A 23,146-nucleotide genomic window follows, 5' to 3' on the forward strand; every position below is an offset into this window, starting at 1 on the left:
CTCAATCATTGGTGGCCGACTATGAACACTTGTATTCAGTCAACCACTTTGCTTTTGCCCCCTCGCCGTTTAATGAGCTTGCCTCATTGGCACCCTCCCACAGCTGACCTTCCTCCATTTTGACCATACTGTTCGAGATTCCCATCACCCTGAAGCTGCTGATGACAGTGCAATTGCCTGAAGGTTGCAGTACGTGCTGCATGGTGCTTTCCCGTCATCACCAGCAGAAAGCGCCTCAAAGCACGATTCGAATCGGCTTAACGACGCACCACAGTACAGCTGACGCAATTGAAGCACACTGGATCTTTGCCATGCGATCTGGTGGCGACAATGATCCCATCATTGCCAGGACAGTAACTTTCTGCTATCTTGTAGTGGCTTGCAGAAGTTAACTGGCATGTGAGATGCTTAGTGAAACTTTTGTCCACCCAAATTTTTTCACTTCAAGGTGGGGGTGCGGGCCTTGTATGTGTAGATAAAGTAGTACTATACTCACAGATTGAAATGAGCCAATTTAGGACTAACTGCGCATACTATTGCCTCTGCCATTTCCAGTTCGTGTGACATCGACATAATTTTGGTTCGCACACTTACATTAGACACCGCATCATCTTTAGTAATGTGATTTGGTTCTTGATGACACAACTTGGCACACTCTCATAAGTAAGTGCACATACGAGTGTCCTAACTTTAAAATTTCACCGTCGTTTCATTCCGTGAGTATAGTACATGCGATGAACAGCAAGCAAATGAAGGAAGCCTCAGCCCCGAGCCAACACTGCGGTTGTCTTCATCAGCTGCTTTTCCTGCTTTAAAGGAATTATTGCCTTGACGAAAACCAGTCCTGTGGCCCGTAACTATTGCACCAGGCCAAAGCTTCCCTCGTTTGATCACTGTCATTTGAACTTTGTCTTGTACAGCACATGCTGACATACACTCATTAAAAATGAAGACAGATGATGACTTTTAGCAATTTTAATGCGACTGAAAGAACTACCATTCAGGAACATCCAGGCGCATCAATGCTTGGTAGACTGTTAAGAACACTTATAAACAATGCATACATGTTGAGCAAGCAAGGAGTGTCCTCCTCTGTACCCTCTCCCATACTGCACAGCTGCAGGCTATCATGTCTTTTATCCTCTTAGGGTCACACATTTATTCTCCTCTTCAAATTTGTGACATGAAACGCGAATGTGTTAACAACATTACAGCTAATCGCAAGTTTTCCGATAATAGGAGCTGTGAAAAGCAAAAATTTTATTGCAGCTTGGCAGCAGAGCCTTGGATTTCTGAAGGTGCAGTTCAATGACCCTTTATACAATTTATGTAGTTCGCTTTTCAGTTAGTTTTGTACAACTCCCATTTCCACAAACTTTTGTGGTCAGTAGTTACATGCACAGTACCTGATATCTTTACATAAAATGTACATATTTTAATTTATCACACACTGCAATCGCTTCTTGACAAGGCCGAACAGTAATATGGAAAACATTTTTCCTGTTTCAGTAATAACATTGCTCAACTTATGTCTAGTAACTGCCTCCCCCTTCAGCAATATGAGGAGGGACCATCACAAAGCTGACAAGTCCACAGCAACATGCAAACAGTAAGCATGTCATAAAGCTTGACGAACGAGTTCAATAACTTGACACGTAAAGAACGCGCTCCATCCTAGCCAGTAGCTGTTATGCAGGCTTTACAAGCTTATCTTGTTTTTTTCAAGCATGAGCACGAAAGCCTCTATGGCAAACGCTATTCAGAGGAAGCTTTAATCACAGTATGGTTGTGACCGAGTGGTCAGGTTAATCCTTCATCTGATAGGAAGCATTTTATACAAGAACAGTGTATTTCTTGTTAGAAATACATTCATCCCGCATCTGCTTCTCGGTGAACTACGCATATTGGAGGACACAAGATCTTTTCAACAGCATACATCATAACACCTTACTCTGTTCGAAAAAAAAAAAAAAATCTGCATCAGCCAGCATGCAGCTGTCTCAAAACAACACGCTTCTGTCTGGTCTGGAAGTGCACACTGCAGAGTGAATCATTCGGTGAACAACAATGCCCCTTATCAAAACAGTAATCATGCACACTTCGGTAAGCTCTGGCTTTCAGTTACGTCGAGAAACATCCATTATGTAGACCAATATAAAAGGGACCACCCAATCTTTCGCGCCTTTAATAGCATCCCCTGCTTTCTTCAACATTACTGCCCACACACATTGGCCAAGTGATGTTCCGTCTCGTACTTCTTCAGTAGTCATTGTTCGAATAGTATAGGTCAAGTGTTACCTTTCATAAGGTGTCCCTTGTATAAAGGCTGCTCAGGTAGCAATGCAGGATGTGTTGTAGCTTTGTACAACCATTCTTCTCTCTGCCTCCACAATAAAGCGCTCTTGGCAAAACACCAGTGTGTCACGGAAACTTTGTTCGTATTCAAATGGCTGCTGTCTCGCTAAACACCACCTCTACGAGTCTGCACTGATGTCCAGTGTGTGTGGCCATAGCTTAACGATGGATTCGTGTTTTCTAACTTTGCAACAGGCTTATTCTGGAAGCCTGTGAACAAGCAGATGGCCACGACATGATGCCATCTTCTGAATTAACAGCAGTTGCACGGAAAATGAACTTGCAAATACTGCAAGTTGATGAAAACAATGAGAACTTGCGAATACTTTTTTTTTAGTGTGAAATCCACTCAAGCATCACAACAGTTCTTGCGTTCCTATGACACTCTGTCAGGCTTGCTGCATCAACTATTCCAGTAAGCTGTCCCGAAGTCAAATTTGTGGCAGCATAAACATACAATACTGCACAATCATTTACCATAAATCTGTGTGGAGTGATGGAATCGGAACATTGACATGTACAGACTCGGAGAAGTCCAGCAGTATTCACATCTTCAACACAAAGAGGGAGTATTTGCTTCAGTAGCAGAACACACAGTGTCAAACTGAGTAGCGGCAAACTTACAGTTGCAAACTGTCCACAACTAAAAGCACCCAAATTTCGAACAGCAGTCGAAAAGATGCTTGCGACGCTGTCGCCAGAGTACTGCTGAGCACTTCCATAACACTCCACCGCACAAACAGCAAAAGTCAAAAGTGCATCCACTTCGCAAGTGTCCCGATGCGCTGTAAACAAGGTCAACTTGCTGTGGTTGGTAAGATGTCTTGACTTCACGAGCAGCAACCACGCAGCACACAATGTGTTCAGAATAAAGGTTTGTACAGAATAAAAAAAAACCAGCCAGGTCCTATTCATGTGTCCCGATGCACTCCAGAATGGCCGGAAACAAAAAATACAGTTCCAGGTAAAAGCATGTCTAAGAATGGGTTGTTGCGTCCTTGAGAAGCACAACAGCAGCACACCATTTGCCTTCTCAGACGAAGGAATAGGTGTTTTCGACGGCACGACCGTGCGGTAAGTGGGCGGCTTGCAAGTTGTCCAGCGAGGACGAGTGAAGGCGCACCGAGCCGCCATAGGTGAGTAGCTCCCCCTCGCTACTGCCAGTTGCTCCGGGAGCGAGCACAAAGTCCGTCAGCGTCACATCTGACGATCCACCGGACTCGAGCGGGATCGGGTGCATCCGGAAGTACTCCAGCATGTCGAAGATGGTCTCGAACCACAAGTGCTGCACCCGACACTGCTCCTCCGGGTTGAGCGTCATGCGCAGGTGCTGTGGAAAGGGCATTTCAATTGCAATGGTCTCCTTACCACTAATGCAATAGCTGCTGCTAAGTTATATTGTGCCACCTGATGCGATGTGTGGCAGTGGCATGAAGAAGTACTCGAAAAAGAGGGGTGCCTGTAAGGTGTAGATTAATTGTGTTCACAGACCTAAGCTGCTCCTTGCTGGTTATCAAAAGTGTGACCTAATGGACTCGGTAAAAACCCTCCCTGCTAGTGCTGCTGTTCTGTGCCACAATACAATGTAGGTGTTTGGCGAAGTACACTAGCAGTCTCATATGCCCAAGGTTTAACGTCCATCTGGAGATTGTCGGCTTTCTTCCAAACCTTTGTTATACACACACATTAAAAGGGCCACAATCTTTAAAGGGACACTAAAGAGAAACACTAAATCAATTTATACTAATGAAGTCATCTTTGGAAAGTCCACTTTCAGTAATTATGCAACAATAGGTTGAATATGAATTAATCGCCGAAACCCCGGCGTAAGTCACTGTGACAACATCGATTTCAAAGTACAGTGGACTCTTTTTAAGTGGAACCTCAAGGGACCATGAAAATAAGTTCCAATTTATCAAGAGTTCCATTATCCAAGAGATTGAACTCAAGGGTACGCAATATGCTTTTTTGAAAAGGATGAATACATTATTGCCAACAGCAGATGATAGGTGTAGTAGGTTTGATTACAAAGTTCAACTTGCATGCAGTCTCCGATTGGAGCTTATAGCGGACCATAATTACAGAAAAAAAGAGAGTAATTTAGTCAAAGAAAATAGCTGATTTAGTGCAGCAATCACTCTCAAAGTCATTGATAACTTCGATCTTCACCTGAAGTGTGAGCGAATTGTGTGGGCATTTCTGTGTTGCCATTGGAAATGATAAGCCAACTCCTGGTTTACCGACACTGAAAACGCAAAGAAACTATCGCAACTCATGACTGTGGTAGAGCCACACTAACCATGCCGCCAACATAAGCCCGCAAAGGCAATAACATAGAGAGTTTGTAAGAAAACACGAAAAGGAAAGGAGAAACAGCGATGCCTGCTGCGATTCTGCCGAGACTGGATGTTCGATTTCATTTCTGGTCCTATGTTTAGTCACGTTTAACCGGAGTTGCAGAGAATGTTCAGTCTAATGAACTTTTTTTTTTTCATTGCCCTTATTACAAAACAAACCAAACATAAGGCTGTTGTTTCATTTAAGCGGCAGTTCTGTTAAAAGTTGGCTCAGCATTGGCTCAGTAAACGTTCCCGAAACTCGCCATGTTCAACGTTTGGCTTTTTTAGGCACAGTGTAGTCCATTTCTACGGACAAACAATCGGCTAAGCCCAAGCAGATGCTGTCAAAATATATGACATCATGGCTGGCTGGTACGGGAACTTCATGGCGGCTATGCCACTCGTCTTTTTTGGCTCACCAAGCCTCTTCCTGCGGTAAGTGTGGCACTCTCGGTGTTCTAGCATAAGGGTAATCTACTCATACAGATGAAATCATGCAGTGCCCCTTTATCCTGTAAGTTGCAGAAAGAAACGGTGGGGTTCCTATGGTAAGCTGCTCTTAGCGCGTTGATGTAACATTCAGGCAGCAACCCACATTTACAGCATTGGACATATGGTTCACGTCTGCACATACACGGACGAGATTCTGCCAAACTATGCGCCACGAAAGCAAAGCAATGAAATGAATGCAGAAGTGTGAAAGTGTGCGCTGTCACTTGCGCTGTTCCTGCCATTAAATGGATTGTGGAAAAGCTAGCTTCGCAACATTCGAAAGAGTCTATTGAGGGCAGAAAATGAAGCTCGATAAACAATTCTGTTGTTAACGTTCAGCCGTCACTGCTGCTCAGTGGTGATATACGTCACAGCTTAATGGTCGTATGCTCTCAACCCACATCTCGCGGCAAAATTTTGACTCATTGAACCAGTACTCCCAGTTAGTGCTTAAAACATGTTTCGTTTCTGGTGCAGGCAATGCCCAACAGGCCACAGTAATTTGACATTAAGCAAGTAATTGAAAACATCTACGGACAGTGACAGTACAAGCTGGTACAATCGAGATGCAGTGGACCAGCAGACAAAGCCAAGAATAACTTGACTGTTTATCACTCTCAAGTTATCGCTCGGCGCAAGGTGCGCCTGCTGTACTTGAAATTTCTTGTATGTTGTCACCAATTCTATAGTGAGCAAGGCCTGTCTAACCAGATTCAGAGTAGACGCTTTATGCAAATGGGATCATACAATATTGCCAGCACAAGTGATTACTCTTGAATTTATGGTGATACATGTATAAATAACAAATGAACCTGACCCATGAGATTAGATTCAACTAATGACTGTGCTCGCCGCCATCGTTGTTTCGAGTGTTGCTCATCTTTTCGGCCCAAGTTTCCGCGATAAAGACTTATAGTATTACTAACTCAGACTCTTGGCAGTGTTTCGTTCATTACTGTCACTACAATGTGACACTATAGCTTCTTTCCATTTGAAAGACACAGGAACATAGTAGTAGTCACGGGTATGCTTCCTATAATGCGTTGAACAGTGAGAAATCTTATAATGGTGTACAATCTTACCCACTGCTGCTAAAGTTACCACTGAAAGTACCGCTCACCTTGGCCCTGCCCTGGAAGTTGAAGGTGAGCACACACTCTCCCTTACGCGTCTCGCTCTGCCGTACGAGGAACACGCCATGGCCCAAGGGACCTTCGCGCAAAACCAGCTGGGCCGCGTCACTCCTCGAGAGTGTCCCGTGGAACCACGGGTACTCGCGCAGCGATTGGTACAGGTCGCCACCTTCTCCACCAGATGAGGATGCTCCACCATCGACGGCAGGGGGTGATGCCGCTGCAGCCTCCCCGCCACCACTGCCAGTTCCTCCAGCTACCGCGACAACTGGGGTGACAGACGGTGGCAACGCTGCTGCACCACCGTCGCTGCCACTTCCAACAGCACGGACAACTGGAAGATCACTTGGAGCGACGGCAGCGGTTGTCTCGGCAGGAGCCTCTGCAAGGAAGACCAGTAAAAATGGGTTTGAAGCTCTCAAAAATACAGAGACGCTTCACGTCTGCACCTCTGGTGACTTTCTATCGAAGCATCAGTAATAGCAATAACCAGCGTGCGCTTGACTTGCTGATTGAATGAAGAAGTCAGCGGAAAGGACTGCCCACAAGTTGAGTAGCACTTGTTGGTCACTAGTGTGGTACATTTTGTTAATCATCTGTCACTTCTCGGGGGCTTGCATGGTGCAGACACATGTCCTGTTTTCTGCGCATTCTGTATCACTCCTTTGTTTAAAGTGACAGCTTTATTTGACTCTTCCCTCACTTTGCCAACTTGAGACACTGGGTGTCGTTACGCTACTAAGCACCGAATGAGAGTACTAGCGAACAGGCTTATACTATAACTTTTATATGCTGACCAAGTATGCCCACCTCTGTTCTGTGTAGCAAAAAAATAACCTGGACTAATGCCAGCTGAGAGGCACCTCTAAAACACGCCGATCTGTTAATAGAATGGTGAATAATATTTAATGGATTCTTTGATTTACTTCACTTTCTTTGATTTAGGCACACAGTATGTGCCAAACCAAATTAAACTAGCCTTTGTACAACATCAAATAGCCCTCACCAATAAACAAAGTTTTGCTCGACATTGATTCCAACATGTGCATTGGATCTGCATGCAATATCAACAGGGATAGATTGAAGACGTTCCAGAAGAGAATTACAGAAGGAAGAAAGAAGACATGGAGACTGAATGAAAACTGTTGTGAAAGACAATAAACATGTACATATATAAACATGCAATGTGTGTGTCTGTTTTCTGCTTTAATACATAATGTGATAATGTGATATGCTGAGGGACACTTACAAAGGTATATACCCAACATCGGTTCTATTGGAAAATTTTTTTTTAGATACTAAACAAAAAAAAGCACACACATTTCATAAACGCAGTTAGAGGGAGCATTCAATGGGATTCAAGTATTCCTTCAGAGGTAAACATCAGGTAGCACCACGCAAATTTGTTGTGTTGAATAGCCCTAGGGGAAAAAATTGAACTTAAATGTGCTAGTGCAATTGTAAAAGATAAGTTGAGCTCATGGCTTTTCCTCATAGCTAGTGGCTTTGCACGTGACAGGTAGATGGTGTTATGTGTTCTAAGAGGGTTAACTTGGTGCTCGAGAATGGATCACAGCAACCAACTCGGCTAAACTTTCACACCTGTCACTTGCCAATCTTCCTCTTCCTGCCTTTCCAGCAACAAGCTTGCCTGGATCAAAATGAAATGCAGTGAGCGGGCAGGTTACTTACATGTGAAAAAGTGATGGTGAAACTGGCTGCCTCATCATATACAGGTACAACACACCATGTGATCCTTGTTTTCGGGTTGCTGTACTTATTTTCATTTCCTTTTCATAAAGTGTGACCCCTGGGCCCGATCAGATAACTTGGAAGAGTGAAATTGATGTTTAAAGTCAGCTTTCTAGGATAACATGAGCCCTTGACATAAAATAAAAAATGGTTGTTAATAGGAAAAGCTTTTATTCCAGTAGGGAAACAGTTAAGATGACCTAAAAGTTGAAGAGCAACGCAGCTAAGACTAAACCCCAGAAGTGAGTGAAGATAAATTGAAAACACGTGCTACTTACTGTTGGTGAGAATAGGCTTTCCATAAATGAGTAAGTGACAGGAAATTAAGAGTAGCGTCATCAGCAGGAACAGTTGGAAATGCAGGAAGTCATGCAAAACTAGCCTTTGAATGTCAGGTCATACCATCAAACAAAAAAAAAAACTTTAGTGATTTCTGCAAGGTTTCGTTAGCAATGCAAGAATGTCAATCTGTGCAGTGCTGCTTACTTTTGGTATTTGCGTGCTGCTCTCGAAGCCTTGCCAATGACTCAGATGGCGACGTTGTCAACCTGGGTCTCCTGCAAAATTAGTGGCACGCAATAATGGTCAGAGAGATGTAGTGTGTTCACAGCAATGTGACCTTTACTTGTACCTACTGGCATTGACAGCAACAGTATGGCAACTGTTTTTAGGATATTTCAGATTATTTTGGCGACTTTTATGTACAGTTTCCTGAAGTGGCCAGATTTTTTTTTCTTTTCCAAATGCACTTTTATCCTTTAATTGAATTGCTGTCAAAAAACAAATAACCAGACCCAAATGGTTGACTTAAAAAAAGAAAAGAAAACATGATGTCGCAGGAGAATTGACTTTGTTTTTCTGTCTGTTCTGGACTGCCACACCTTTGCCTAACATATGCTTGACTCATTTCGTGCTGCAGAGGCGTGGTCAACCAACCTAAGCAAACTTAATATTATTTTATAGTGTCCTCTTAAAGGAATTGTATGGATAAAATGTTGAACTTGTTTTGTGTTACCTTTTGACAAGCATGTTGCCACTAATTTCAGCTAATTTCCTGACAGCTACCCTCGAGTTGGCTTGATTTCACCAGGCCACTCTGCCTTAAGCAACGAGGCATAGAATAATCGAGAGTGGTTGAACAAGGGATGTCTAATAGACAAGTCCCCTTGTCAAAGCACTGCGCCCAGAGACATTCCTTGTCTGACCACTATATGTAGACCATTTTTATACTTGTAAAGTTAGCTTTCCTACAAGACATATTGCCCAGCTAATGGCGGCGTAGTCATTTTTATAAGCAGTGTGCAGGAGTACAGTTTGCAGAAATACAGTTTGCTTGCCTTATCACATGGGAAATGTACATGTGGATCCTGTGATGAAACAATGAGCAAGAGACAAGCACTAGCATAATTAACCAGCCCTTCGTCTTCGTTTGAACAACCAGTACTGCCATTAGCAGGAAAAACGTGCAGTGTAGGGGGTCCATTGATCACTTCATGTCTACATCTTTCTGTGCACCTCTGTCTTGCGAGACATAGAGTAAACTTACGTGTTCTCGTCAGCTGCGTCACCAAGATGCCGCATGGAGTATCGAATCGTGGAGAGCCATGACTTCATACTCTCTGCATCATGCGCTTCCACAACATATTCAATGTGATGTTCGGCCTGAAATGTTGAACACGTAGTGCAAGTCATCTTTAATTATTTTTTTATTAACAAGCTCACTACTTATACGGATGCATGCATATTGATATGACCTGAAATGTTTTCACTCCTGCAAGATAAGAGCAGTGCAAAAGGGTAGAAAATTGAGCTTGTTGTTACACTGCTGGTAACTTGTGAACAGCGCTGAACTTTCTTGTCCAATTGTTCAGCGCTGTTTCCCGAGTTACGAGCAGTGCAATATTCGCATCTCGAACCTGGATACCTGAAACTGAAGAAACTGGTTATAAGTATATTACCCACTGCTGCACTCATGACTGGCACCTTAGACCCAGAAGCATCAAATTTTCTTGCTACCTTCCCAGTGTATAGTTTTGATGCTTTCAAGTTGATTTCACATTGACAGCAAGCACATGCCAGCTTCCAAAGATTGCGTTCACAAAATTGCGATTGCAAAAGTTCCATATGTAGTCCTGAAACTGCCATCAGTGATCATCGTGTCAGTATGTCATCGTGGCAAGAACTACGTGTCTGAAACATTCAAAAGGAGGCCTAACTGTAATGAACAACTTGTACTCATCAAAAAGAGGAGAAACTCAGGCCTGTTGGTTACTGACCACAAATATGTTGCACCTCATAGTAAAAAGAAGGTAAACATTCATAATATGGAAAGAGTAGAAAAAGATGGAATAATTTCCTGCTTTTTGTGCTGTAGGTCTTTTTCGTTTTCATGCAGAAGGACATATGTATGTTCTGTGCTCGTCAAAAATGGTCCCATAGAACACCTGTGTCACACAGACTAATCCAATCACCAGTGAACTCAATGTGCGTTAAGCTTTCTAAGCACTTTAATGATGCTCTGCGTGATCTGCATTTACTCAAGCTTGCTCAAAAGTGCTTGTGAGACAGCGATTTACAGTTGCAAAGATTACCTGAGGTCTTCCAAAGCACTGAAGAAGTTTGATATCAGGCCAGCAGCTATTCTGGGAGGACATGTTTCTTCATATACGATAACCTTAAGAGAGTTATAGGCCTGTTTTATGGGTCTGTTGGGTTTTGCTTGTCTACTACACAAGACTTGTTGTTTTTTAGCCATAGAATCACCGGAGTAAAACCTCTTTAGGCCCAAAAGGAGGTCAGTGACATAATAGCTTTTCAAGCCAGTACTTATTACCGGCTAGTATGCTATAAACCTGTAAGATAAATTTTTTTTGTGTGTGTGTGTGTAAATACCATGGTTAGATGTTGAAAGCAATATCTCCAAGTACGTAAAGAAAGTAAACGTCTCATCATGCCTGTTAGAATAATAACTGCTGCTTTTTGCCTAAATACAGAAACGAAGTTGTAATATTGTGTGGTTGTTTGGTATGTTGATGTTACACCCCAGATTTTCGCGAGATCTCATGGTGTTCAAAAATCACATAACTGCAGTGTTTTGTCAACTGCGATGAAACTACAGTCTAGATCAAATTAGAATAAATTTTCTCAAAAGTGGAGGGCAACTACATGATTAAACCATTTCCATACAATGTATGACTTCATATTTAGGATAAATATTTTACGCAGTTGCCTCCGAGCTATTTCCAGCATGCAATGTACAAGAGGTCTCAGGAGTCTAAATGATTAGAATCACACTATACTCGCAAGAGTGCGAAAAGTAATCACTTTGCGACGCACCTTAAGCACAAAAGTGTTCTCATGGTCAGGCATCTCAAGTGCAGTAGTTTCCCGGGCATCATGGATCAGGTAGCAAAACACGCCACTCCGAGGTCTTAGGGACTGCAACATTGGTAAGGCAAAACACCACACATATACTTTCACAAATCGTTGCCAGTAACTAGGTGACGTAATGTTTTTGATTTGACTAGGAAGTGGCAAAGCAAGAAAAATATATATTTTTTGAAAGTTTTCAGCACTCAGTAACCTGTAGAGTGTGTAACTGTAGAGTGCGTGCGTAAAATTATCTGAAGTTTCACTACTGCTTCTTTGGGATGACCAATACCGGTGTCACACAGCAACTTTAGATCGCGATCGAGTCCGATACAGATCGAAATTCTCCACCGCGATTGGCTCTCTCCCTCACCTGGCGAAAAGGAGCCAATCGCGACTCAGAAATTCGATCACGTTTGGGCACAACAGCGATCGAAAGTGCGCCGCGCGACATCGATATCATACCAGTGACTCATCAGTGAACGATGGCACAACACAGAGGAAATGTCTGCACGCCTAAATTTTCTGTTTGTCGTTTCCTTTTTTGAACAGTAAATTAATCTGTCGTGGGAGCTTTACCCCGTAACCTAACGCATTTACACTTTTCCGCATTATCATTCCTAGCGACTTCCCGCGAGTTGAACTGCGTCGGGGTCCGTCCACGGAGAGTAAATATTTAATTGAGTGCGCAAAATCGCTCAACTACGTAGATTCTTTCAGGCGCACAACTTCATCCCGGATCTGACAGCTTCGACCTTGGATGGAGTTGCCACAGCAGGCTGTTCTCGTTTATCTGCCCGGACCAGCGAGGCGGCGACGTACGTTGGAACGATCGCACCATCGGGTCGGTCAACACTCGCGCCGGCCAGCACCCAAAACGCAGACAACTCTGTCCTGATAACGCCGACAACGCGACCCTGATGCACTCATCTAGGACTCGGTTGTCTAAGCTCATTGCTCCAGACAGAACGAAATGCCAGAAATAAAATTACAGAGAACGGGAACTGTAAACAACCAGTGCGACGTCACATCGGAACTTTCGTTTCACTCACGCGACAAGCATCCGATACACCTCGATCACGGCACGTCTGGCGCGATCTCGACGTCTCTACGGCACTTTTGTTTTTCCTGCCTCGCCACACTACGTTAACCTAAAGAAACACTGACTCGATGACACACGCGCTCCAGGCCGCTCACCTTGGGCGGCGCGTAGAACTCGAGCAGGTATCCACCGATAGTTTTGACCAACACCAACCGGCACTTCTCCCACTTCTGACGGCCGTCGATGTTTTCGCCGCTTACGTAGTTGACGAGCCCTTCCTTGACGTGCTCGACGAGAATCTTGCTGAGCTTGGCCTTGTCGTGGTGGTGGTGTTTGTCACCCTTGCTGCGTCGCTCTCCGTGATGATGGTGGGGCGGCGCATGCGACGATAACTCGAGCTCGTCCGAGTGTTGCTTGTGGAAGAGGCCCTTGCCGCGCTTGAGGCCCTTGAACGAAAGCCGGCGAAAGAAAATTCGGTGGTGTGCCTTGGGCGACGCTTCCCCTTCGGAGAGGTCACTGTAGTCCTCGTGGTTGACGGCGGCGAGCGAACGCAGGTTGTCCTGCGAAGACGTCGCGCTGCTCGGCGTCTTGGCCACAGCCCTCGGCGCCGCGACGGCGGCGGCGACGGCGCCCAGCGGCTCCTGCGAGCCGCCGCCGTTGCTCGCCGTGCTCAGCGGCCTGGCGCCGCCGCCGCCGCCGCCGCCAACCTCATCGATGCGTCTCCGCACCTCGGCCTCGAAGTGCTCCTGGAACACATCGGCGAAACGGCGCCCGAACGCGGGAAAGTCCACCGACCGGGACAGCTCTTGGTGATCGGCCACGAAAAGCTGGTAGTTGTGGGCGAACTCGGCGGCTGCCACACGGGCGTGCTTCTCGCAGAAGTCCGACCAGTGGGGCCGATCGTCGCCACCGCCGCCGCTTGGTGAGCTTGCCATACTGCTAGCGGCATGCTCCTTGAGCGTGTAGTCCTACCTGCTGGTGCCGCCCGATCGGCCGCTTCCGCCGGTGGAACGAACCGCCGAGGCGCAAGCTGCACCAGTTCACCGCCATTGCGCCCGTATGTTGTTTGTGATGATTGTGAGGAGACGCTTCGACGCTTATGAAACCCAAGAGCGAAACACATGCATAGCGCAGTGGAACCGAACCGTACACGCTCGCGAATCTGCCAATCTCCAAGAACCACCTCAGAAGCACCGCAGTACCGCTCGTAGTTCCAACCTTCCCCGTTGCGCGCATTTAGGCTACGCAAAAGCGCTGCGAGTCAACTCCGAAGCAATCGGCTTGCAAGAAGCGAGATTATTTACAGCGCCACGGCGTACGATATGTAGTGAATGTTAAACACCGCGGCGGAAAAGCAAAACACCGTATGCGAAAATGAAACGGAGAGAATTGTGAGCACGGTATTTTACGCAGTGACAACCGCTTTGAAACAGCGCGTCGGGCCAAGCTCGTGCGCGGTATCACTGTGCGTGCTTAGCGCGCGTGGCATGCACGCGTGTACTTGCGTCTTCGTCGCTCATCTAAAAATGGTCTCTCCGTTGATTGTTAATCTCTTCCAGAAAGCCATGTTTTTTGTTTTGTAAGCAGTCAAGCGCTGTTGTGCAGTAAAAGATCTGATAGCTTTTGGTTTCGATATCAAATAGATTTTGTGAATCGATCATGTACACGCAAAAACTCTCCTGAAAAACGTAGGGTAGAGCACTGCGAACGACGACTGAACTTTAAATTTTATTTTTCCTACAACACTTTTTAAGAAAAGTCATTTGCTCTCTGCCACATGACGTTCCGTATTGTCGCGAGCGAGCAAGCCAAAGCGGCGCCTAACAACGCTGTATTTAAATAACCATCACGTGACGTATTTCCGTCTGCTGTTTCCTTTCCTGCCTGTCGTTGGTTGTTTAGCTTTGCCACTACCGTTTGCGGGTGCTTTTTCTGCTTGTACAAGAATGGGCGAAGACATGGCTACTCACATGAGTGTGGTAAGAGTGAATGGACGCTTTTACGCTGAATCGCTGAGCAGTTCTTCCTTCCCAGAAAGCTGATTCAACAGGTGGTCACGTTCAGCCGAGACTGCCGCGCCCATTTCGAAAGGCCTCGTGTTTTTGCTAATGGGCGTTGCGTGTTGGCAGTAGTCGAGCTTCCGCTAATTGTTTGCGCTAATACACTAATACTTTGATCATACTAATCAATGCAACGTGAATGCACTCGTGACAACGCTTTCACGTTATTTTTCTTCGCCGGCGCCGCGCCGTCATGCGCGAGCTGTTACCGTGCGGACCTGTTACTGCGCATGGCGCTATAATTCAAATATAACTTTGCGCGTATCTTTCTCTCTCTATCTCTTTTCGCTTAAGCCGGGACTTTGTACATAGATTACAGCTCGCAGCACGCAAGAATAAACAATAAATAAATAAATGAATACCTATTATTTGAGCTAGCGGTATTAAGAGCAAGAAACAGAATTAACGAAAAGTGTGGGCCATCAGAACTGCATTGTCAACTGAGCGACATGGCACGCGCTCCTTGTAAAAAACTGAAAAGGTACACTTTCTCAGCAACTTATAACCTATATTTAAGGCGTGTTTCCAGTTACAATCGAGGCGTCAAATATAAGGACGCACGACAAAGTTAATTGTTTAACATTTCCGTGACGTCTAGTATGGTCTGGTTTAATTAAGCGTCGGTCAATTACAGCAAATGTGACAATTGCATGAAGGACTTCAATCGAAGCATAACCATCAGTCTTTCCCGTGTATGAGCGATACGAAAGCGGCATCCGGAATTACACCAAACTGCATTAAGATGGAAAACTGATCGAGTTGGTTGGCGCTCATGTTGAGGGCCGCACAAACTTCAACACGAAAAAAAAAAAAAAAAAAAAACCGCCGCGTAATCTGTTATCTACGTGTTGAGGCAGCATGTCCATTTACCTACAACAGGAGGCGCCACTATATTGCCGTTTCAGTGTTCATGAATACAGGGACACTAGCCTGGCCTAAGGGGCTTTAGCCTGGCCTAGAGTAGAGTTAGTGATATACTACTCTGGAGATAGACGGGACAGTGGTTTCTTTCCTTGCTTTCTTATCTTCTAGAAACATCTTAAATTCGTGTGGGCGTGCATGAATAGCTGTGCTGCAAACTACTATTGTTCAAGCGATGCTTCATAATGCTAGCTCGTGCACCTTTTGCAATCGCGCGCTTGCTTTGCACGTTTTAAAAAATGCAGAAAGCAGATTGATTGAAAAACAAGCGCGCGGTTTTTAATGCGTCACGTAACTTTAATTAAATTCGCGCCGATTTATTTTGTTGCTCGGCACATTAATGACGAGGTACGCCCGTCCGCACTATAGTAAGCATTGCGCAGAATTATTATTGTTGTTTGCAAAAGCTTCCCTCTACCCACCCACGATTAAAGAGAGAGAGAAACGAGCAAGGACAGTTTTTTTTTTTTTTTTATGACACTTTCTTTCGTTGTGACCTGCTTACTGCCTGGTGTTAACAGCGCAAAACGTAGGCGGGACACGAGAAGAGAAGACGACACCACAAGCGCTACTTACTGCGCCAGTATTATCAACAAAACCTCGAACGTTTCCGGGCAAGTCTCGAGCATTTCCGGTCGAGGCTGTTTGTCCCCATAGCTTTAATGCGTGCGGTGAAGCCAGCTGAGAGGGAACACATGAACGTACTAATGTTTCTTTTATGCACGGAAGAATAGTTTGCATATTTTGGCGTAAAAATGATGAAGGGACGGGAGACCACATATGTGCTGTCATGTCACGGTTACGAAGAAAAAAAAAAGACTGCTCTGTCTCTTATAGGAGGCGCATCGAAGCGCTTCAAGTACTCCACCTCCCTAAGGATAGCGTACATAAATCCTACAATCGATGCCTTATTATAAGAGTTTATTTACCTATTTTGCGAGTGTACCAAAATTTTAGAAGTCGCCGACGACAGATATATCAGAGCCCTCCTTTGCGTCTCTAATAGCCCCAGTGTTGAAATAATAATAAATTCTGTGGTTTTAAGGGCCGAAGCCACGTATGAGGCACGCCGGAATGGGGGACGGCGGATTAATTTTGACCACCCGGGGTCCTTTAGCGTGCACCCAATGCACGGGTTACGACACACCGCCCTAATCGAAATGCAGGCGCGGTGGTCTGAATTCGAACCCGCGACATCGTACTTTTAGCAGCCAAAACGCCACAGCCACTGACTGAGCACACAGCGGCTGGCGCGCGATTGTAGAGATGTACTTTCAATTTTTGAATTTATAACTAAGTTAATTCCGTTCAGGCACGTGATTTAAGAAGTGCTTCTTGTTGTCGAGGCGTGCGTCATATGAACAATTGTGGTAGCACGAGTAATAATCCCGAAACCACAGCCTTAATTAATCGCGTATCATTTTTGAAAAAAAAAAAAAGAAGAAAGGAAGTGTTGCGTCCGAACCGTTATCTGTCCAGGTTGCACAAGCCTGTACGTCCATTACTGACGGGTTGATGCTGCCTTCCACGCATTATATGCAGACAATTATTATTATTATTATTATTATTATTATTATTATTATTATTATTATTATTATTATTATTATTATTATTATTATTATTTTCTTGTCTTCCATCCTTTCGATCACTGGGCGACCTTTCCAGTTTCACTATGTCTTAGGACGTTAACTCCTCAAAGCCCGTACACCGTTGCGTACCAAAGAAAATTAGAACAGCTCGCTCACCTTTATTTGTCGCCGCGGAGAGCACGTACGAAAAAAAAAACGATTATTAATTTTTTTACTCAACCATCATTCCACGTACCAGGGGCGCTATAACGTAAAGCTATTCCAAACTTTTCTGTTCCAATTCTGCAGTCAACCATCCACGACTGGCCACAAAATTTTCGGACCCCCCTCCCCCCCTTCGCCTGTCTTTCATGCGACGTCACGCAAACAGCGATATTATATGTGCACAATGATTATGTATGATTAGACCGAATGAAGCGAAAATACTTATTTCTGATTCTACGCCTTTTTCGCCATTAGCCCTCTGCTATTGGTCAAACGTTCTCGGGCGGCGCTCACTTGGCCTGTCAGCCACGCGATGTCACAAAACCGCGAGAACTCACCGCGTCAAAGTGACCTGTGCGCGTTAAAGACGCATTAATACGCCCAACAAAACTGTATTTATTTTCTGTCTAACCGAAGACTGCGCCGTTCTGAAAGGAATAAAAGATGGCTGCCCGCCGATCGCTCTGGCACTGGCTACTCGGAGCTGCCGGGGAGCGTGGATTTATTTGCGTATAGTAAAGCTTTTTTAAATATTAATTAAATTATGCGGTTTTACATGCCAAAACCACGACCTTATTATGAAGCACGCCGTAGTGGGGGACTCTGGAAATTCGGACCACCTGGGGTTCTTTAATGTGCACCTAAATCTAAGTACGCGGTTGTTTTCGCGTTTCGCCCCCATCGAAATGCGGCCGCCGCGGCCGGGATTCGATCCTGCGACCTCGTGCTTAGTTGTCCAACATGTACCACAGCCACCAAGCAACACGGCGGGTAAGGCTTTCTTGCGTGGCAGTATAAAATTATCGAGCCCTTTCGGCACGTGTATACATCAGTCTGTCAATTCTATATATAGGCCTAGCCATGAACGGCTTCACTGTAGAACTGCTCAACGTAGGCATTGTTACTCGCTTTTACAGCAACAAAGTGACCTCCTGTAAAGAAGGGGGCGCGTTTGTTCGGGCTTTTCAAACAACGCTGCGGGCTTGCGCAGTGTTGTTTGAAACCGCCCGATGCTTGCGTCGGTGGTTACATAAATCTTGAGATTGCAATAAAAAACGTATCGGAATAGTTTCATCTTATAGGACCCCTGCTTTTTTTGTCTATTACCAATATACTCTCCATGACCACAAATAAGTGTGTACAAGTTTTAACTTTCTTTGGCGTCGAATGGCGTCCGGGCTTTGTTGGGGTCAAACGACGTCTTGAAGTGCACCGTTTCACCGCCACCCGCAGGTGGCGCTGAACTTCCGCGACGACGTGCGCACCATCGACCGTTGCGGACCGTCCCTGGAGCGGAGCGTGAAGGCGCGCCTGGTGTTCGAAGGCCGCGATCCGCCGCAGTACCGCACCAGCGTCGAGCTCCGACCCCGGCTCGTGGAGGCCGAGTACGGCGTCACGCTAGTGCTCGACGCGCCCTCCATGGAGCCGACGGCGTACCGCGAGCACGTGATCGTCCTGCCGCGCACGGTGGCCGTGCGCCAGGGCGAGTCGGTCTTCTGCTTCCCGCCGCCGCCGCCGCGCACCGTCTACAAGAGCACGCTGGTGTACGACACCCGGCGCGCCGACCTGTGGTACACGAGCGCGGTCGACCTGGCCGTGGTCGGCACCCTGGACGTGCCCGTGGAGGAGGACGCCGAGGAGGACGACGATGACGCCGTTGACGATGCTGCTGCAGATAAAGGCGACGGATGCTTCGACACCCTGAACGGCGGATGCGTCGACACCGACGATGAAGATTCCTCTTCGAGGCTGTGATCTGCCGCGGGGCGTCCTTGATTAACCGGACGGAGGACGTTCGAAGAATGGGAACGAAGGGGGCTCCATGCAGCGAGAAATGTCTGCACGGAAAAGCGCACGTGGTCGGGCGGTCGAACTCGGTCATAATGAAAAGGCTTATGCGGTTAAGATAACTAGTTCGATACATCAGGTAATTTGATATACCCAAAGTCGCCTGTAACAAATTAACGTTTGTGATGCGCTCGCTATATGAGGATTTGTTGTGTTCGGTGAAGAAGCCAGGAAGGAATCCACTTGTTGAAAACGAAACTATGCCTGCATTTGGCAACATCTTTTTGCCTACGCTCTAAAGTGTTACTCAGCGCCATTGAGACTGGCGTCCTCCATACACGAAGTTGTGTAGACCTGCTCTAGACCACTTCACTCATTGTCGGCACTGTATCGGCGAAGAACAATCGTCGCAAAAGTGCGTCGTGATGCGTCGGCTGAAGCAGCCCCTATAACTTGCACCGATATTACTATAGAACCAAACTAGTAAACGTTGCACTATGGCAGCGAACGTACGCTCCGAATTCGATATATCCAATGCCCAATTCGTTACGAAGGAGTTATTTTACATGAGTGTCGGCGAATAAAAATTGGCTCGTTCAATAAGAATAGCTCGCTCCGTTCGGGTTCGTTATATTCAGGGTCGACTGAAGGCAAAGCTGCAGGCGACGCGCTGGAAGGACGGCTGCTCCGGTTGTTGAAAAGCTGTTGATACGATTCTTTGTACACGACGAGGTGAATATCGAGTCGTGATTTTTTTTTTTTTTTTTTTTACGCGCACGCTGGCGTTCCGCATGAGACCCGTGGTATACATATACAGCAAGACGTCCGATACGACGAGCGGCGAGCCGTAAAGATGGCTACTCTGACTGTTAGAACCAGTTAAATTCTAGTTAGGTATAGTTGTTGTATACGAGTAGTCGGGCCTCGGTTCTCACGTGAAATCGCGCACTCCGTGTCAGTGACCTCCGTAGTCTTTTCTGCTTCGCTATCAGCCTTTTTGACCAGTAACGTACCTTGACAGCAAGAAATATTGAGAACTACCAGCAAGTATTACCATTTGTTCCTTCTATAACTCGCCAATTAAGTCGCGCTTACTATGCGCACAAGCGACGCGCCCATGTCGCTCGTGGGTAAAAGGGCCACCTTTTTCATGACGTCACGCTCTGCAGTAGTGTCCATCTCAATTTGGCTTCGTGGGCTCCACCGTGTTATAACGAGAGCGGAATCAGTCCAATCACTTATGCCATGCAAACGCAATCCTTAAACGCCGAGCCTCCTTTTTTACAAAATTTCGCCGTTTGAGTGTTGGCCGCATACGGCCAACGCGCAAACGGCGATAACAGCGAAACAACATTATAACGTCGTTCTTATATAGGTCAGCAGTCCAGCGAGAAAGATTCCGTGTTCACAGACCAAGCTACCGGCGCCCCCATGCAGTGCTCCTCTAAAATCGCTTGGCGTGCTTAGTTCATTTTTCTTGCCCCTATACACCACTGCAGTCTAACATAAACTAAATATGTACTCTATCAGCTCGATGTTGCGCAGACACGCGTACGAATATCGTTTGCTAAAGTCAAATTTTGGTGTTTTACCTGCCAAAAACATCATTTGTTCTAGTCTCAAGTATATGTCGGTTAAAACTCGTAACGTAGCTACTCGTATTGAACCAGCAACGATAGCGCGGATTGTTCAGGCCACTTCTTGCATTTCATATTGGCAGCGCGAATTCGAGAGACGTTTTGCTCCTCGCCGTCTTTTTTTTTTTTTTTTTCCGCGCTTCGTGAAGAGCGCCCCGGAACCCTGTCGTGCACAAAGAGCTTGATCGGGCCTGTGTGTGCAAGAATGTATGGCTCGAGCACAACTTACGCGATTGCGTCACGAGGTCTACAATACCTTCGTCTCGCTGTAACGCTTTCTATAAATAGAGAACGAAAACGAAAGAACGCAGCTACATCACGAGCGACATGGTCACAACAAATCTGCGCGATCTAGGTCATTCCACGGTTGTCAAAAATAGTATTTGCCGTGAATCAGGCTAACGCCACCTATAGTCGGATCATGGTCAAGCGCACTTGAGGCTTTATTGAAAGAAGTTCATTATGAAGAAAAGAAAAAGTTTGTGACTTCAGCCTGAATCCACTTGCGAGATATATATACGCAACATTGGAGAAGTTGGGAAATATTCAAACGCGCAACTTGAGTGCCTTGTTCTAGGAAACTATAGGGTCAAGAAGACACGTTCAACTCGGATCGTGTCCTTATGCTGGCCGCGTTCGATTTGTGTTAGATTCACTTTCGCTTTCCATCGTGTGCCGAAACGGCCGCCAACGCACTCTGCTGTATGCTAGTTCATCATTCCAGGAATTACAGGAACGGACCCGTGAATATATTTTTCGCAAGAACTTTGGCTAAGGCACCGTATAGGACTAGACAAGCACAAAGTACAAATGTATACGGTCCACTGTTAAATGGAACCGCTAATTGGAACTGAGCAGGGTGTAACTTATGCGTTTCTTCAACGCTTACGTGGGGAAAAAAATAAGTGGCTGGTGATGTGAAGAGCTTGACAATCATCCTTTGACAAATGGTTATTTCGAAGGCGTATTTTGCAGACCATTCTGTACCAAGTAGCACCCGGCGCTGTCTCCTCTTCTATACTTTGTGCTTGTACAATTTACGATGCGATGCTCACACTGGATTTCAACCGACTTGCCTAGCGACGAGCACTTTTACCTGAACTTTGATGAAACATTCCACATTTCGCTTGCTGCGGGTATTCCATGGGTTGCTAGTGTGCAGTCACGTTAGTCAGGATAAGTTTCGATGGCTGTATAGTGCACGTCGCATAATGCACGTAGAAGCTTTTGTGTTCAGAGTGGTTCATTGTATCGTTTTGCAGAGCTTTAGTTTCGTTTCACTTTGTGCACTTGTACTGCCCCACAGGGTATATACTCCACAAAGACGTAGGCGGGGTTATGTTGGGCATTGCACGTGTTGAAAAATCACTCGTATGATCGCGCGAACTTTACACGCGTGGCACATTCCACGAAGTGCTTGTTTGATGAAGGCGTACTTAGTACGTGTATACGGTTACCTGCACATTAACGTTTCTTATGAAAGTATTCTATTTGTATCATGCGTTTTCTTTGTTTGATTTCTTCTTTTTTTGTGCCTATGAAGCTTTTGTTGCAAAGTTATATGCTATTAATTTGTCCGATTTTCAAAATAATGTTCATGCTTGTACGACAACTGGGGTGTAATTGTTCCAGCTAAATACTATTGCTGGGCGTTTGTGAATGATCAAAGGGACCAATAAAGACGCTTTCGCCATTTCTCTGGTATGAGTTGTCAAACGCTGCAAAATGGACACTGACGAGCGCACCTTGAGTGATTTGTTGTAAAGATCAACGCTTAGTGAAACCTATGGACGATAACTTCCGTAAGCAAACTCTCCAACACATGAAATTTTCTTTATCCAAATGGCCGCGTTCCCGCTATAGTAAAGCACTGTTTAAGCTGAGACACGCGTTTTGAAAGCTTCGACCGAATGATTATGAACAAGGGCGGCAGAGATGATGTCACTAGACTGCCATTGACACTTCATACATATATAGCAGCCATTGACACCTAACCAAAGCCAGAGCGCCCGAAGTAGCTTGAGGTATTGAGTATGACGAAGACACCGATAAAATTTTTAATCGTCTTTGACTTTCTATTTGCCTTTGTCTCTCTTCATTTGACGAAGTCATCGTCTTCTCTCCCTTTTGTCCCGTGCCCTCAGTCGTCAAACATGTCTGAGCTGTTGGTTTGAAACCAATAGTCTCTCCTGGAAACGTTGAGGTCAGCTGTCACTATAGAAATATGTCCCTAACGGCTCGCGCTGTGCCTTACGATCACCCACTGATGACGCTACAGTATTCTTGGTTTTCTCGATTTCGCTCACGCTAGGTCGCGGTCGCTGTTTCTGGCCCTGGAACGCTATTCGCCAGCGGCACTGTAACGGTGGCATGCGTGTATTTGAGTGAAGGACACTGCAGGGTCACGTCTGAACGTTACCACCCACACACTACGTGGACAAGGCTAGACGTCTGTGAACAAGAGA

The 23,146-nt window shown here is 45.7% G+C and overlaps 3 protein-coding genes across 3 annotated transcripts in view; 2 read left to right on the forward strand and 1 right to left on the reverse strand.

The window, feature by feature from the left end:
- LOC142575499 (TBC1 domain family member 10B-like) overlaps window positions 1-1,127 on the forward strand; it is a 35,650-nt gene extending 34,523 nt beyond the window's left edge. The window contains exon 10 of the mRNA XM_075684908.1: window positions 104-1,127. Coding sequence (XP_075541023.1) covers window positions 104-181 — 78 coding nt within the window. The 3' untranslated portion in view covers window positions 182-1,127. The remainder of the gene's footprint in view (window positions 1-103) is intronic.
- On the reverse strand, window positions 960-13,670 carry Lnk (SH2B adapter-like protein Lnk). The gene is made up of 6 exons (XM_075684905.1): window positions 12,638-13,670; window positions 11,408-11,509; window positions 9,618-9,733; window positions 8,558-8,628; window positions 6,307-6,701; window positions 960-3,685 (listed from the first exon to the last, which is right to left on the reverse strand). Exons 1-6 carry the CDS (start codon window positions 13,415-13,417, stop codon window positions 3,389-3,391), a joined length of 1,761 nt encoding a protein of 586 aa, XP_075541020.1. The 5' UTR covers window positions 13,418-13,670; the 3' UTR covers window positions 960-3,388.
- A 641-nt stretch (window positions 13,671-14,311) lies between these two features.
- Window positions 14,312-22,380, forward strand: LOC142575500 (uncharacterized). The gene is made up of 2 exons (XM_075684910.1): window positions 14,312-14,461; window positions 18,490-22,380. The coding sequence occupies exons 1-2, from the start codon at window positions 14,429-14,431 to the stop codon at window positions 19,009-19,011; spliced, it is 555 nt and encodes a 184-aa protein (XP_075541025.1). The 5' UTR covers window positions 14,312-14,428; the 3' UTR covers window positions 19,012-22,380.
- Window positions 22,381-23,146: the final 766 nt, after the last annotated feature.

Source organism: Dermacentor variabilis, chromosome 3 (genome assembly GCF_050947875.1).
Source record: "Dermacentor variabilis isolate Ectoservices chromosome 3, ASM5094787v1, whole genome shotgun sequence".
NCBI lineage: Eukaryota > Metazoa > Arthropoda > Arachnida > Ixodida > Ixodidae > Dermacentor > Dermacentor variabilis.

Excerpts from the sequence above, each read along its gene's own strand:
- Lnk (XM_075684905.1), bottom strand. The coding sequence starts at position 13,417 with ATGGCAAGCTCACCAAGCGGCGGCGGTGGCGACGATCGGCCCCACTGG. Across the intron at positions 11,510-12,637 it reads AGTTCTACGCGCCGCCCAAG|TCCCTAAGACCTCGGAGTGG; the intron begins GTGAGCGGCCTG and ends CCAATGTTGCAG. Across the intron at positions 8,629-9,617 it reads GACGCAGCTGACGAGAACAC|GAGACCCAGGTTGACAACGT; the intron begins GTAAGTTTACTC and ends CTAATTTTGCAG.
- LOC142575500 (XM_075684910.1), top strand. The coding sequence starts at position 14,429 with ATGGGCGAAGACATGGCTACTCACATGAGTGTG. Across the intron at positions 14,462-18,489 it reads TGGCTACTCACATGAGTGTG|GTGGCGCTGAACTTCCGCGA; the intron begins GTAAGAGTGAAT and ends CGCCACCCGCAG.